The following is a 17701-nucleotide window of genomic DNA, read 5'->3' on the forward strand; positions in this document are numbered from 1 at the left end:
GAGAAGGGGCTTTTAGCTGGTGGACTGCCCGTAATGTCCAGCAGGATGTGAGGTCATATGACAAAGAGGGCTGGTGGGCGGTGAGAAACGATTGGTTACCACAGTGATAATGGAACTTTTTTTCTTTTTAAATTTAGTGGGGACTGAAAAGGAGATGGAAAGAGCAAAAGGGGAAAAAAAGAGTATTGCAGTGTTCTGTCACAACTCCCCAGAGAACAAAAAAGACCATACAAGGGGGCAAATGAGTTTGTGTATGTGCGGTAGCAAAGGACAAAAAGGGGAAGGAGAGGATGGAGGGGAGAAGGGGGAAACTGAAGGAGGTGGGGTGAACAGGCCGTAGAAGTCAATAGGATGGGAGGAAAGGTCCAAAATCAGCTATGCAGTCAGAGAGGACAAAGCAGCAGAGCAAACAGAGGGTGGAGGAGACAGAAAGAGGCATAGAGAGAGGTCTCCAGTACAAAGGCGCAGAGAGACACAACTGATAATAGAATGACGGCGGAAAAAATGAGAAAGATGAACCAGGAGGCACGAGAAAAAGTGAACTGGAGTGAGTGAAAAAGTGAATCGGGGGATTGACAAGAGAGGCCTCAACATGATGTAGTTATCTAACCCGTCATGTGTCAAACACTAAGCCATGAAGAAAGGGGTTAAAAATTAAGTCTACACAGTCTAAAATATTAAATCTATTTTGGTTTTTAATGAAGGAGGAGTGAATTAGGGACGAAATATGAGAGTAGATTATTAAACCGTGAGCGAGGAGATGGGAGAGGGAAAAGTGGAGAGGTGTTCGAAGGGTGTGGGGGTTGAAATCTGTTCATGGTGTTTTAAATATTAAACCTATTTCAAGTTTAATGAAGTGCAAATACTATGGGGAGAGTCTTAACTGGAATACAGAGAGGAAGGGGGCGAAAGGGGGATCCGATTCATTATTTCAAGTGTTCACCTTTAGACTGCCGAGACTTGGGGAGAGGAGCGCAGGGAGACGAAGAGGGAAAAAAAATTAGAGAAAGTTTATGCGGAAGTGCAAAGTAGAGGGCAATTTTGAGAGCACCTGTCTGCGGGCCCCCGAGTGGCTCCAGGAGGCTCCGGAGCACGAGAGGATGAAAATGTGAACTAGAGGACGCCAAAACACGCAGCACCAACTGCAACGCTTAAGAGCTCGCGCGAATAAACAGGACGAGCTTCTATGGAAAAAACGATTTCACTCTTTTTAGTGCATCTTTGTGGGTATATGTGTGAGCGAATGTGAATAAGTGGTTTAGGAGGGGAACTCTGAGGCCACAGAGCAGAGAGGAAGAGAGTCAGATAAAGATGTTGGATTTCAAAAAAGATTCTCGATGTAATCAATGTGCAACAGCTAGAGGGAAATGGAAAGAACAGCCCACGTGTGATTGAACTGTTCACGTCTACATAATCAGATGCTCTAAGCTGTGTGTATGTGAGCGTGTATATCACACCGGCCATTGCCAAAATCCCCCAAGCTGCCACTAAAGGTCACTGTGTGTGTGTGTGTGTGTGTGTTTTAATACCAGCAAAAACACACGCAAAAAGTATTTCCAGTGCCGTTATTATGTGGGATAAAGATCAAGTTTGTGTTTGCCCCAAGTATAAAAGCAGCAAGAATTTTTTTTTTAAATCAATCGTTAACTCGTGTTTTCAGCAGCTCTGGCTTCTTCTCAGTCTGAGGGGGCAGGTTCAGAAGAAAGGGTGACGTCTGCCTCCAAAATGTCATATCCACCAACCAAAGAAGTGACTCCTACTTTAATAAAATAAGTAAAATGAGCACAGACGGCACATAATGTCTCAAAATGACACTCATATAGTCACAACTTAGCCGTCTTCCTGATATCTGGCGATATCTCTAAATACTGTATGAGATTGTGTGTAGTGTGCACAATCTTACGTTTCATGAGTTGCCAAGAATATTATCACTCATATGCACATTTGAGGTTCACTTTCATGGTTAATAAAAAAATATTTAATATTGTTTAATCAAAAGAACTGCACTTAAGTAGCAGCTCTACAGTCTTGTGGACCACTCACAGCCACATCCACTAACACACTGACACATCGAGGGCAGCCAGGGCTGGGGTTGAGTTTCTTGCCCAGGGACACTTTGACATGCGGACTAGAGGAGCCGGGGATTGAGCTACCAGCCCAAGATTAGCAGACTACCAACTTTACCTCCTTTAAACACAGCTGCCACATTCATCAAATTGATTAACTGATTGCACACCCTGCGTGGATTACACAAAGAGAGGCTGACTCAAGGCCCCGCAGAAGAATATACTAAACTGATTAAAAAAAATAAAAAATTGACTCCTGATATTCAAAACAATGTCTTTGATTTGCCGGAGCTTTCTAATCCAGGTCTGGACGAAGCAGCGGGGGCCAAACTAAAAATAATCTTGGATAATTATTCAAAGGTTTGAGACGTATGCAGGCAAAAGAAGTACAGACTATTAAAAACTCTCTTCCTCAAAAATTGTCACCTCTAATATAGTATTGTGTAAAAAAGAAACATACACATGTTTCAGTTCCCTGAGATGTAAGCGGGGCTGGTTTCTTTTCTGGCTTCACGTGTGATGTTTCAAACATTCGTGGCGGCAGACAAGGTGAACGTAAGAAATGCGGAGATCAAGCGTTAGCACGGGAGAGAAAAGGATGCTGAGTGCTTACTGGCCTCAATAATGACATCAAGTGAACAGAGCAGATGCTTGCAACGGAAGGGGATCTAAAGAAAACAAATCCTAATTCCCGCAGCTGTTTATGTCAACATGGGCACATGGCATTTTCATGCACGCTAATACACTGAGCCTTTACGCAGCTATACATTATCCTTATATTAGAGAATGATCCAGTGAAATCCTCGTGGTTGTGCGTCATATAAGCGTTTCTAATAGCAAAGCATAGACACTGATTACAGATGAATGAATGAGAGAGAGAGGGAGAAAAAGAGTGAGGGAGAGAGTGCGTCTAGGCACTTCTCATCAATAAAGAATGAAGCAATTAAGCTAATCTAAGACTGAAGGTGCCCTTTCTCCTGGATACCCTTTATGACAAGCAACAACTGGACTTCATGAAACAACACCCTCACCACACTAACGAACTAACTCTAAACCGTTAACCTACCACCTCACAATAAGCACATTTAGCAGGCTTTGTTGTATTAGTAACATTTATTATGTCTGCATTTTTATTTCAACGTGACTGATTTAACGCCTGCTTGCAGTGTCTTGGCTTACTGTGAGAGTGAATGGAATGAATCATCATCATTATTATGCATACTTGCCATGTATGCTTTTTCTTTTCAACTGATGTGACCATTCAGAATGATCCCTACAAAAAAACAATAAAAAACAGCCTATAAGTCAATCAGCAGGAACTCAGGCAACTATTTGGAAAACTTGAAAATCGTTTATCAGGCAAACATTAAATGCGCTCTGATTTATATAATTGGCAGTAAGATAAACTGCGTTCGATCCCACACGTCAGTAAAACTAATGAAGTAAAGAATGAATGACTCAGTAATTACAGACTTTATTGCCTAAAGAATACAGTAGCAGACCTGCCATGGTCACATCATCAAAATAATGCAGCGTGGGCTTTCTATTTGTAGGGATAACAATCGCAGCAATAGGCTGTGTATGTACGTGTTTTACGTTTGTTGGGTCTGTTTGTTTTCATCTTTAAATTAATATTATTTATGTGTCAGCGAGAGCTTTTAGTGTTCCATTATTATAAGCTCTTTATTTGTCAAGTAGCAGCAAAGAATCTGTCATAAAACAGACGTAACTCTTTGCCATCGCTGTAACGCTTTCTAATATTATATTTGAAAAATCTGTAACAGAATCATGCATCACTTTCTAATTCTTTGGCATTTCCATACAGCTTCACTCCTGATTGTGATCTTTGCCTGGAGGTGACAAAATCCTGGACTTAAGGGGGACTTAGGACTTAAGAACACTAACTCTCATAAGCTCACAGACATCCTGTATATTTTTAACCCTGACTTTGTCAAACAAACTTGTGGACATTACACATTACGAGCAGAGGAGCACTCCCACAACCAAAACAATTCACCACTCCCCGTACAGGCTCCCTGACTAATATCAGACCACTAAACTTGTTCAGCAATCCCCTAAACTTTTACTGAGCACACAGACACCACCCACTGCAAACGGACTCAATACACAATATGGTGTCACACATCCTGATATAAACTGCCGCTGTTAAATCTCAAATAAGCTCACTGGTAACATGATGTTTTACTGCTAAATGGCATCCAACTGAAGGAGACCCAATCCTTCCATTCTTCGCCATGCTGAGCCCAGTCCCAAAACCCGGGTGAAAGCGAGGATAAATGGTTGCCTTTTGGCGAGCACCAGGCGAGTCTACACCAGCAGCAACACTAGACTTCCTCTAACCTTTAGGTGAGACAACACCTTTCTTATTAATGGCTGCTTCACCACAGGCAGGCTTAAACTCTTCTTTCCACCACAGCTCAGAACCATGGTTATAGCCAAGGGACTTAATAGAGCCATTCAGCTTGTGAGTGCATGTGGTTCTGGCACCGTACTACAATCACAAAATCAGGGACCTGGGACATTTTTATTAATTTAATCAGTTTACTTTTTGTTGATTTCCAAAGTGGGTTTAATTAGTTTTAAAGGCCTTTTTTTATTATAACATGCGGTTGTTTACCAAGGGCGAGAAATTAAGAAGAATTCTGTCTCCTCATGCTTTTGATCAAATTCAATCTTTCTTTAACTTAAACTTCTTCTTTCTGAAGTATAATTTTTAATTTCCATTTCAGTTTGTGAAAACATTTTTTTGTTTTTCATATCCACTCCCGGTTTTAGCTTTAGTAACCGCAATAACCTTGCTTAGAAGACTTTGAGATGCACAGCCTAACTCTCGTAAGCCCGGTACGATGCACTCTCCAACGTGCGTTTCTTTTTGTCTCTGTCGTTTTTCCTTCTCATTACCCCTCTCATCTGCCACTCTCTCTTCCTTTTCCCTCCTCTCGCCCTTTCCAGAAGGTCCTTCCCTAAACCCCAGAGAGAGGGGAGGAGCTTGGGATGGCGAGGACGCGCTGGTAATCCGTGCAGTGACCCAGGTCAATTCAATTATCCTGTTTTCTTTCGCTGCGCGACGCGTGTGCCCATTTCACAGCCAACTCCCTTAATGCGCCCAGGATTAGCTTCCCTTACTTTTAATGATCTACCTATCGACGCCTTGGGCTTCACATAGACACACATACACGCTCACACTCACACAGAGGTGAACGAACACACACACACACACACACACACAGACAGGTAAGTTTTTCATGTATAAGTTTTAGTCTAAAGGAATTCACTAAACACACAAGGCCGAGGATCAAGACAGGCTTTCTCAAAATAAATATGTGTTCATGAGTGTGTTTGCATATGCATTTGCTTGTTTATGTGGGAGTGTGGCTTACATAAACTGCAGTAAGGAGAGGATTTCATTATCCATCTGCATTTACCCAGGCTTCACCTCACACCTCCAAGATTTGAGATAATCATCTTAGGCCTAACACGTTAGTGTATAAGCTCGCTAATCTCAACCCCGGAGGAGGAAAAGAGGTCATTTTATACTAGTAAACTGTGGATAGCTGACATGCATTGAAATACACATGCAGGAATGAAAGTATTAGGCACTAATGCACCGTATTGTAAAGTGTCATGCACACTCTAATGCACATAAAGTCAACAAAGCAATTTAATTGCTCCAACACATCTACTAGTCTGTTGGTTAGAAGATGGCTTTTAAAAGATAAATTAGATTTTGCTACAGTTAGGTGTTAGGTGACACTCTCACCCAATTAAATAACCTGATCTTATTATCTCACCAGTAATCACTAATTACATGACTGGATAACTAACTAAGTAGGGACCAGCATTGTAAAACTCTAGCAACTCCAGGACACCCTAAAGCCTCAAAGTCATCAAATCAGCACCACAAAGGGCTTTCTTTGGCCTCCCTCCATCCTACCAGTTTTGAGAGCCTGTCCAATTTAATTCCATCTGCTGCTGTTCTGTTGACCTGATAATCTAAAGACCACATTTCTGACCTAAAGACACCCGGTTTGTTTTCACTATTACTGCTTTTAAACTTTCCACAAATAGAAGAAAGTGTTCTAAGCTTGTCAGTCCTACCTGGGATATCCTGCCCGTTGTAGTTCCATCCAGCTACAGCCAGCATGGAGGGCAGAGGAGATCCAGGCCTACTGTCTCTTTCTCTCTCTCTGTCCCGCTCGCGGTCCCAGTTCCTCTCAGCCTGCTGGGTAATATGTCTGACTGTGTCCTTGTTCTTCCTGTTCTTCCTTCGCCCTGATCCTGACAGAGGTTGCCAGGGCCCTTCTCCACCTCCTCCACCAGGTCCCCCAGTCCCTTGCTCCGCCTGGCTTTGGGCTGCCCCCCTGGGAGTGTCCCGGGGATGAGAGGAGGAGGCAGGGGATACCTGTTCCTCTTTGACAGTGATGCCAGGCCGATAGTCATGAGGCCATGCAGGCTGAGAGTCATGGCAGGCTTCTTCCTGGCTCTCATGGCTCTTCGGTGGTTCTTGGTCCTCCTTTCCATACGTGCTGCCACCCTCATGGCAGCTGGCGATGGCTGAGTCCCCAGAAGAGTTGGCCGGGCTGGTCCGGCGAGCCAGCCAAGGAGAGGTGCTGCGACCAGACATGATGGAAGCAAGGGCTTCAGACGCCATGCCCACTATGCCCCCTCCGCCTCCTAAACCAGCTCCTGCAACACCCCCTGCCCCTGGTAGACCAGCTCCTCCTCCACCACCTCCAGCGCTCCCGCCTCCACCTAGGCCAGCAGCAGCCACAGCGCCCATTTCAAAATCGGCCAGCTCATCAGCCATCTCTGAGCGGATGCTGATGTCTAGTGCAGCCTTGATGAAGCTGTGGCAAGCCTGGACAATATCTGTCATCTGCAGGTAGCTGGCAGCTGACATGACCTCAATCACATTCTTACTGGTGAGAGCAAGGTGCGCCGAGTACATGAAGTCCAGGATGGCTTTGAAGCCTGTTGCTGTGACAATATCCAGATGAGTGACAGTAGTCTGGTGGTGAGGCTCTGCCCCCTTTTTAACCTGGAGGGTTATAAGAAGGAGTATTAACAGCAGTGGTTTAAAAAAAATATTTACCTCATGCTATAAAGGAAAAATATCTGTAAAAGATCATTTTTTTGCCCCAACGAGGTCTCTTACCTGGCAGTAAAGAGTCTTAAAGTAGCGTGACGATCCCAGGAGGACATTCTTATGAGCTTTGAAGATCTTTCCGTCCACAATGACACAGGCATCGCAAAGGATGCCATGCTGCCTCTGCTCATTGAGCTCTCTGAGGAGCTGACGGTAGTGAGACGAGATCTCCATGTCCTCCTTCCTGTTGTTCATCTGTGTAGCTGAACAAAAGCCTCTCCTCCAAACATCTGCTGGAAAATTAAAGACGACGTGCAATCAGTCAACTAAATCTGCAAAACATATCAAAATATTTTAAACGTACCATTTCAAATGTACAGTACGGACGTCTGGTTTCTGCAATGCAGAGAAATAGATAAATATGTATATATAGCAGCAATAGAATCTAATCCACTTTTGCAAACCTTATTTAATTTTCATGTAACGAGGGGAGAAAAAAATTGAATTTAACTGAACCACTCTTTTATAGATGAGCCAGGGTAAGGATATATCAGTAATGACTGTGACATAAAAAAAACAAAAAACCTGACATCAATGGAAACCACATCTCAAATGCCGTAGTTTGATGTCTAAAAACAGCCCAGTAACAAATAGTCAAAATTCTCTGTGTTTAAACCGTGTCTGACAGGTACATTTATGTGTGTGTGGGAGTGTGTGTGGCTGCGAGTGTGTGTGTGTGTGAGTGAGTGTGTGAGTGTGTGTGTGAGTTTGTGTGTGAGAGAGAGAGAGCATGTGTAAGCTCATTAAAAATGTCAGTTAAAAAGTGTAACACTTTCACAAAACAGTTTTTTGAGGGAGCAAACAGACTCATTTAGTACGGACCACTTCACCATTACATATATCAATAAACACAGCCTCGGTTTCTATTAGATTTATTTATTAATTTTTTCTCGTTTCTCTTTGACTATGAATATTCAATCAGCTGTCTAGTTAAGACAGAAATTCACTCTTGAACCTTCACCTCAGTGTTTGTGATCTTGCACGGTTCAGTCAAGGTTTGCGAACACTGAGGTTTTTTTTTTTTTCTTTAACTACAAAGAAAGGACCCTTAATGACAAATTGTGGAGTGGCTTGACTGTCAGGGAACAAAGATCTAACTTTCATGGTGGTACAACAGGAAGACTGTCATATTTTATTGTTATTCTTGCAAATTAAATCCCATAAAAAAGCTCACGACTTGAATGTTTACAATCTCTTATCTCATAAGAGAGATTCTACTTTTAGCCACACAAATAACAATTTCTGATTTGTCTTTTTTTTTTTTTTTTTTTTAATCATTTTTTTCCTTTGAATGTAGATGAAACAGTATAGCCTGCTGTGCACAGGTTAGGTGACACATAAGATGTACTGTGAGCTCAAACACTGGAGAAGCGCTGCAGGAAAAGGCCATAGCGAGGGGAGTGAAGAAGGAGACAAAGGGAGATGTGAACATCGTTATGTTGAACCAGGGAAGAAGGTGGCAGGAAAACAAAGAGAAACCACATTAAGATTTTTCAAATACAAACATGTACATGCACACAGAGAGAGGGAGAGAGAGGAAGAAGAAGACCCACACATGCAGGCAGTACATTAGCCAGAGCATTAGCAGCCGCCGCTCCTGCTCTTGTCTCGGTGAGGGCTAAATCGTGGGGACGCAGAGTGTTACCAAACGCAGCAGTGATTTGTTTTGGGAACGCCACAGCTGTCAACTTTCATGGGCCATTCTAAGAGATGACAGCTCGGGTTGGCCAAGGTGACAGCAGCGTTTGCTCGGGGGCCGGCACACTTCAGGTCATGTTTAGCAAAGCTCTGCTCAACCTGATGGCTTGTAAGATCAGATAAATCCACAGTGTCTCCCACGTCCACTTGGACAAACACACCTCCTATGAACAGCAGTGGACAAGTGGATGGAGTGATGGTGACAACTAGTGAAGCCTGCCTTGCACAAGTAGAAAAAAAAAACAATCAATGCAAAGCACGCTCAAAACCTTTCGCTGTGATTGGTGTTCGTCAGAGAGAAAAAAAAACTGCGAGGAGGAGGAAAGTTGGATGTGAAGGTAGAATAACAGTGTCCCTCAAAGTCTCAAAAGGTACGTTTTGACGCAATGCTTTTATCCACCAGCTCACACATTTCTCAGAAAAAATCTATTGGCAGTTTAACCTTGAAATATTTTTTCCTTTCTGCATTGCTCTGATAGAGGTATTGAGAGTCTTCACCTCTCACCTCTGAGGACAAACCGAGCAGCTTTAAAGACATAGCTGTTCTGCTCCTCATCCCTCTGCTCTTCTTCTCTCAGGGCCACTGGCACATCCAATTGTATAGACAAGTCTATAAGATAGACTTGCTCTCAGAGCCAGATAAAACACAAAAGGAGTCATTTATTCACTGAGATATATTCCTGTGGTTTCTGTGCCTGGCGTTTTTTTCTCCCAACCAACATGGATGGAGAAATAAAGGGTCACTGTACAGCACACACACACCGTTCAGCAGCGGTCAGCACCATTTCAGACATAGATTTGTTGGTAGTTTAGAGGAAGTCAGCTATATCAAGTCATTAGGTGGAGCAATAATGTCTTCGCTCACACATTTAGGATCAGCCAGCTCTCTGTTTCCGTCTGTGTTACAAAGATGAGCTCTCGACTGAATGAGTAACATGAAAAAAAAGGAAAAGAAATAAAAAAAATTGTGTTTCTTTGTCACACTAACCAAAATTTCTTTGGGTTTTAAAATCAAAGTTGGACAAAGGACATCTTAAGAATCACCCTGGACTTTCTAAAATTGCACTATAGGAATGTTCATTATTATTTAATGGTGTGTAGAGAGAGGGATTAACGTCTAAATTGAAAAAGCCGGCAGATTAGCAGGTGATGAAAACAACCATTAGTTACAGCCTGTGCAGGAATCAGTTTGTAACAAAATTCATTGCACATCTATAACTGAGAGAAGTCAGAAACGTCTGACACAGATATCGTGCATCAGTGCTACGCACCACGAGATGAGGGGGAAAAAAATGTGATTGTAATTTGATTTGACTTATTTTAAATACAGCTTACAATCCTTATCAGCGTATAGTTGCGACTTTTCATATTCTGCTGTGATGGGTGTCCATAGATCTAATGATAATGGCCCTGTGGTAGTGCTCTGATACAATAGACCAGGTACAAAAAAGGTGTCATTGAGTTTGGTTGAACGTAATGTGAGCGCGCAGCTAGAATTGCACCCCAAAACATGTTAAATGATGCCTTAGATTTACCAAAAGCAGCAACCAGTGGAGTGTAAAACAAGAAAAACCCCCAAACAGCAGTGACTGAGAGAAATAGAGAAAGAAAGGGAGAGGTATAATCAGATTTATTGCCTCAACAGACTCGAGACATACTGACTTAGTCGTTAGGTAGAGAAAAGCAGCTTTAATGGAGAGCGCTTTGACCTCTAAACTCTTTGCTTGCCTAATTGGCTTGTTTAATTTCAGCATGTCCAAATCCCTCCAGTCAAAGACTCCTTTTCCAGAGGAACCAATCCTGAGCTACACATAAACATCGTGTTCATAGTAGCTTCTCTCTTCCTCAAAGGTCTCCGCCTTTTTACCCCAGAATCACCAAGACCAAAACCCACCCCTTCTACAATATGAGTACAGCCTGCAGTTATATTAAATCATTACTTTTTTCAAATATACTGTATATATCTGATGCAAGAATGGAAGGCAAGGTAAAATGAACTTGTCAAACAATCAGCCATACAGAGAGCGAGCCAGAGACTTTTGCGTCTCATCCAAAGCATTAGCAGTCTCACCAAGGCTACAGAAACTAAAGCCTGCTTTCAGGATGTCACACAGCAGGAAGAAAAAGCTTTTCATCCTTCTATGAAATTTCACTGCAAAAGTGAAAAATAAATAATGAAAAAAGAAGCAAGGAACAAGTCATCAGGAGGCAGGCTGACAGTCTGTGTGCGCCTGTTTGAGGTCAGAGAAGATTGTTTCAGTAAAGCATGCCACTGGAGCTCCAAGTCCCTGTCACCCTTCTGAGGCCAAATCAAAAGTGACTGTCCTCCTTAACCCCTCCTTTCTTCACACACACACACACGCGCGCGCACATACAAAATCAAAAGCACCGTTCCCCTCAAAACACGCACACACATTCAGTCCCTGCCCCTAAATACACAATACACATGCAAGAACTAAAAACACCCACGTTCACACGCTTAGCCGTCATGGCATCACACCCGGTTTGTCCTGGTCACATCACGGCAAAGTCACTTTAGGCCCCAGCCAGACGACTAAAGAGATGAGACGTGTGATGGAGTGAGAGAATGGGGCTTCCTCCTTCTTCTGTTTCTCTTAATGCAGCCTGTCCCTCTGAGCCACTTCTCTGCCTCCTTGACCGCACAGGACCGAGGGGAGACGGAGCGCAAGGTCCTTGTGGATCAAAGCCAGAGCGATACTTTGTTTGTACTAGGGTTTAACACAGAGCTTTCACGGCAGGCCAACGCTGAGATTCCACGAGGGATTCGCACATCACTCTGGATGAAGAAGTTACAACATGTGCAACATCTTCGAACAGGGTGATAATATGGGATTGCACGACATATTTTAGCAAATACAACTCGCTCAAAAGCACACTTTTACTTTTGGTGTCTGTTGATTCAGCCGTCATTAACATTCCTGTCAGCAGGTACACAGATTAACTGGCTTTAAAATTCCTTCATGTGCATGTTAGCAGTATCTGGGCAGTTTGCAGTTGTATTTATTTTGAATTAAAGGATTTCCAGTTGGTCAGGGCAAATTATCATTAAGTGGCCAATGTGCTGCTCGCAAAACCGCCACCCTCAGCTAATCACTCCAAATTCAAATTGTGGCCTTCTGCTCGACAAATGTAACAATTCAGCTCATTATTTGATAAAATGAGTTCGACATGTCAAACCGAGTGAACACAGAGTTCACACAGCCCCCATTTTGAGTGGCCACATAAATAAATAAAGCCATTAATAAATCAAGAGAAAAAAACACAAACTCATCAAATCATGAGAGTGAAAACATTTTAAAAACATTTAAAGTACAGCGTGAACTTGTTTTTGCGCGTATAAAATTCGATTGGTTCATTTACACCACTTTTCTGTGTTTTGCATTTACATTGTTGTTTCAGATATTTCTTTCAAGAGTCTATGGAGACCAACGGCAGCTAAACGAGATCGAATATTAGACTTATGTTCAAAATAATGAACATAGCACAGCACGGATTACAGAATACATGCCAAAGGGCACAGTGCTGCAATAGATCTCTTATCTTTACTAATACAAGATCAATTCATTTAATTCATAAACAAAAGCATGCCTTATTACACTGAATTCCCTCCATTTAACATCCCTATCATTATCTTGGCGCTGTCTTTGACAATCAGCAGGGGAGGATGCAATAGAAACTGGCCAGAGATTGAAGAAGTGAATGAATATAAGGAGGTAGGCAGAGGAATATCAAAGCAGGACTCAGTAGCCAAGAGCTGGCATTTATGCTGTCAACCACCCCGGCTTCATGCCTGAGCTACAGAATTTTATCAGTTAAGCTAAAAAGGCAACACGCTCCTTTTTGCATATTTTCTAGTACTGACTTGCACCATCACCCTATCATATCAGAGCAGGCAGTTTCTGTGGAAAAAGGAACCGAGGTGGCAGGTCTGAACTGAATGATTATGTGCTGTGTTAACCTTTCAAACAAAGTAGAATAAAAACTAAGTTGTTTATATTACGTGGCTTTTTGACACTAATACCGACAAAAATAAGAGGAAGTAAGAATTTGTTTATTTGAATGTGAGTGGACTCTTTTTTTCTGCGTAATGAGACAAAAGTACTGGAACAAATTAGAACATGCATAAAGGGAATTAAAATGATATTCGGCTGAACAATAGAGGCACTGTTCTTACATACACATGTGGCACAGGGCAGCTGTTACTTTCTAGTTTCAAATCTACTGCTTCCACTACTTAAAAAACAAAACAAAAAAAGTTCTATTGAATTTCAAGGTTTATTATTTTCAATGTAAAACTGAATGTGTGATGAGTGTTATCGATGTTCGCCGAACACTTTACAAATCAGGGTCCTACAAGAGGTCGCGTTGAATGCGGGACGAGGTTAAGCGAAAACGGAGCAAGGTGAAGAGTCAAAAGGGAGACAGAGGGAAAAAAACGTAGAGCTGGAGAGATGAGAATGGAAGAGATAAAGACCACTGAAAAACAGAGAAAAAAAAGAGCTAGAGCAGAGAATCACAGAAACGCCAAGGCTAGAACGATGGAGAGAGAAGATAGAAAGAGGGGGAGACAGGAAGAGAGGGGAGAGTGACTCAGGCAGCCAATATTTTTTAAACAGCTTTGCTTCCACTCAACTGGGCATCAAGGCCATTATCCCGGGGTTAATCCCCAATCCGACGGAGCTGGCAGCCTTCCGGGACAAGCCAGGGTGGCAGTCCATCAACAAGGCGGGCACGAACAAAAATAACACACACATACTCAAACACATGCATATGACACAGAGCCAGGCCCAGGCAGGCATGCAAGCAATTAGAAAAAAAAAATAAAACAACAAAGCTATTAGCTGGCTTGTTCTTAGCTGCTTTTTTCCTTTATTGTCAGTTGAAAAAAAACTATTGCTAATCTCTTGTCTGTCATTTTATCTCCGTTTCTGACTTCTTTAAATCTCCCTGTAGGTTTTCTGTGTTTTCTCCCCTTCTCCCCTTGTTTCTTTTATCACACGCCCTCCATCTGTCCACCTTTATTTTCTCCACCTTCCCCACCAGCTCTAATCATGCCACATTTTGCACCTCTACCTCACTCTCCCTTTCTCTGCCCACTCTCTGTTTCACTGGCCGGCATCCAAGGAGCCAAGGTGGAGGAAGAGATTGACTCAAAGAAGGATAGCCATGTCATGTGGAGAGGGACCAAAGAGGATCCGGGAGGCTTAGGGAGACTTAGCAAAACTCCCTTCATCCCTTGCTATTCCATCCTTGGTCACACCTTGCACACACTGACCAAAAACAATACCCGCACCTCCCTTATTTTCACCTGATGACTTTCATGCAGTTACCTGTATTTCTTCTTATTGTTTTGGGGGTTTTTTTGCACATCCAAAAAGATCAGCCTCTACAACCCTCCCATCATTCCGTCCCACTGATCTATACGGTTAAGCAGCTCCAGACGTTTTCCGGCACCATGCATTCTCACCTTCAGCCAGGCAGGTGTTAAGCCTAGAGTGATCTAATGGAAATCCGGTCATAGTAAGGATGGACTGGGATCATCCCGGAGTGACCGGGAAAGAGGTGTGACTCAAACACACTGCTGTTGATGTCCTTTACCTTAAATACCCTGGCTGGGTTTCAGCTTCACCTTAAATGCCTTGCAACCTGTGACACTACTTATTATTTTAGAGTTTTAAGAAAAGGGTGAGAAGATCCATGTGACCATCTCTCTGTTGTCTTTTTCCTGTGTCTTCCTCCTTCACACTCCAAGATGTGTGTGTGTGTGTGTGTGTATGTGAATGTAGTTTCTGGGCTATCTTTCTCTCTAGGCCCCTAAGCCTGCTATGTCTCCCATGGTAACTCCCTGACTGACGACCCGGGGCTTAGCCTAAATTCTCCCTCTATTAAAAGCTGTGAAATGCAAATAATGAAACATCTCATTACCACTGTCGGAGAACCCAAAATGAAAGGAGGGGGGGGGAGTGGGAGGGAGAAGCGCAAGGCTTGGGGGGTTGGGGGGGTGGAGGCAGGAGGCATGAACTGTAATAGAAGGAAAGAGGGCTATACCGGAGGGAGGAAAGGTGAGAGGACAGGGAGAAACAAGTGAGAGCTGGAAATAAAGGAAGCAAGGATAGACAAAAAGGAAAGGGAGGATATGAAGCGCGTGAGAGGATGAGAGCAGATCTCCAGACAGTGCGTCGTTACTTCCATACACGCCGTCATCAACAGAAAGGGGACCGGGACTAGCCAGACAGAGGGAGCACCCTGATAAATAAATTGCTGCAAATGAGCAGGTTTCATTCAAATATCTAACAGCCAGTGCTAGAATCTTCCACAATCACCTGCAATGCATGTGCAGGTAAAGACGGGAAAAGGCTACTGGTTTGTGAAAAACGTTTGCGGTGTACGTGGAAGTGAAATCACCAACAGGAAGTATTCGTTTTTGGTTTTTTAGGTGGGTGGAGACAAGTGGTGTAAGTGTGGCATTAGAGATGGGGGTGGGGTGGTGGGGGAAGGTCACTTGTGAGAATGATCACATCACCTTATGTGGTCTGTTGGTGTGAAACCCAAGTTTCATGACTGGAATAGTTCAGAGACTCATCTGCTGATTCACAAACCCCTGATAGTCTGAGGAAATTTATGGGACGTGCAGGTTTTAGCGTTTGGCATTGTCTAATAGCAGGATTAGTCCATGGCTTCTTGAAATCTTTATTTAAGAAAAGATTCCAGAAAAACAGCCCCATTTGTGATCCATTCTGATGGATCACAAATGCATCGTGTCTTTTACCTTCCTCATGAGGGAGAGTAGTAGATTATCTTTATAAACACCAAGGTTATTTCTGTATTTTCAGTCCTATTGAAAAAAATTACTTTACACCCATCACTGCAAAATCTCTACATGTGTGTTATACAGGGGAAGGAACACAAGCTGAAGCAAAAAAAAAAAGAAAAAGAAAATTATGCAGACGAAAACTTGAAGACAGCTTTTGCTAACAGACTTTCAAGTTAAACTTTGGCCAACTGTACTGCATAACTGCATAAATATGTGGATGCCAGATCACAACACATGTAACATTAAAAGTTCTTAGTGAACACCTCAGTCTCCGCTTTACTGAAATGGCTTTCCACATGATTTTGGGAACGAGCTGCAGGGATTTACTTCCATTTGGTAAAAGAGAATTTGTAAGGTCAGTTACTGGTGATGGGAGAAATTTCACTTTTTTTGTGAGGGGGGCATTGTTAAATATTTGCTGTGGTTCAGTCACCAACTCACTCCTGTCACTGCGTCAGTATATGGTATACTGCAGTGGTTATTTCCGGCATGTGTCCCTCACTCTGTCGTGACCAAGAGGTAGACTATCTGAGGCTCTCATTCACCTACTAACTCACCAACTCCATCAGTCCTACACTTCTGGCATTTCCCAGCTCTCAGCCCCTGTTTATTCATTGTAAGCTTATCCTCTTAGTCCCAGGTTTAGTTCTTAGCCAATCATATGCTAGCTTACAGCATGCCCTTACATGCATCATTGGCTGTCATTGGCCATAGGTGGTGAGTGACGCTGATTTGATTTTATGTTTGACAGAGAAGTGGAAGAAAAACAACGAGTTGCTTGTGCAGTAAGATGAATGTAGTGAATGTATAATTCTTTTTGGAGATTTGTTCCCTGCAAACAAATGATTTGCGACCATCACGACACTACCACTCCCTGTTGAGGGTTAAGCTCATCCCAAAGACCCCTTATGACTTTGAATTTAGGGGGCTCTGTTAGTGTTGGGTGCTTTTTTTGAGACTTGATATTTGTTGTTTATGCTTTTGTCTCTTTATTCTGCCGATCTAGCCGCCTGCCTCTTGGTACATACCAAACTTGTAAAATGCAACTGCTGAATAGCTGCGCAGTGTCTCCTTTTTGTTGTGTCGAGCTGCAGTTGTACACAGACGCTGACAGATTGAAAGCGAGATTCTGAACGGCAAATCTAGTGCAGCGGAGACCTGGCATTGTATAGTTGATGTTAAGTACTGCAGAACAAAGAACCGGTGTGAAAGTCTCTGTTCTCATGTCAGACAAGCATGCGAGCTAACAGAAGCAACAACTGCCGCACGTTACTGGTTGGAGATATTGATCATTGAATAACATATAAGGTTGTATAGTTAAAGTGTACAAAGATTCCTAACATCTTATAGCTTCCGCTTGGACCCCCAAAGCTTGCTGGTTTTGTCCAGTTTAAAACCAAACAAATATCTGAGAGGAGATTTTGCTTTGATTACAACAAGCAAGTGCATATGGGTGTAGGGGTTCCCTGCACACACACACACACACACACACACACACACACACACACACACACACACACACAAGAGAGATTTGAAAGTCCTGGAGTGGCCTAGCCAGTCTCCAGACCTCAACCCCATAGAAAATCTGTGGCGGGAGTTGAAAGTCCGTGTTGCTCGGCGACAGCCCCAAAACATCACTGCTCTCGAGAAGATCTGCATGGAGGAATGGGCCAAAATACCAGCTACTGTGTGTGCAAACCTGGTAAAGACCTATAGTAAACGTTTGACCTCTGTTATTGCCAACAAAGGTTATGTTACAAAGTATTGAGTTGTATTTTTGTTATTGACCAAATACTTATTTTCCACCCTGATTTACGAATAAATTCTTTACAAATCCTACCATGTGGATTCATGGATTTTTTTTTCACATTCTGTCTCTCACAGTTGAAGTGTACCTCTGGTGCAAATTACTGACCTCTGTCATCATTTTAGGTG

General features: G+C 42.8%; 1 protein-coding gene across 3 annotated transcripts in view; it reads right to left on the bottom strand.

The window, feature by feature from the left end:
- The window catches only part of zbtb46 (zinc finger and BTB domain containing 46), a 63656-nt gene that overhangs the window by 33468 nt on the left and 12487 nt on the right, over positions 1-17701 (bottom strand). For 2 of the 3 annotated variants that reach the window (XM_005931817.3, XM_005931814.3), the window contains exons 2-3: positions 7243-7466; positions 6186-7125 (exon numbers count right to left, since the gene is read on the bottom strand). In XM_005931817.3, coding sequence (XP_005931879.1) covers positions 6186-7125; positions 7243-7428 — 1126 coding nt within the window. In that variant the 5' untranslated portion in view covers positions 7429-7466. The remainder of the gene's footprint in view (positions 1-6185; positions 7126-7242; positions 7467-17701) is intronic. The other variant, XM_005931815.3, reaches the window with a different exon arrangement.

This window comes from Haplochromis burtoni, unplaced genomic scaffold (assembly GCF_018398535.1).
Source record: "Haplochromis burtoni strain Fernald_Lab_line unplaced genomic scaffold, NCSU_Asbu1 Contig_146, whole genome shotgun sequence".
Taxonomy (NCBI): domain Eukaryota; kingdom Metazoa; phylum Chordata; class Actinopteri; order Cichliformes; family Cichlidae; genus Haplochromis; species Haplochromis burtoni.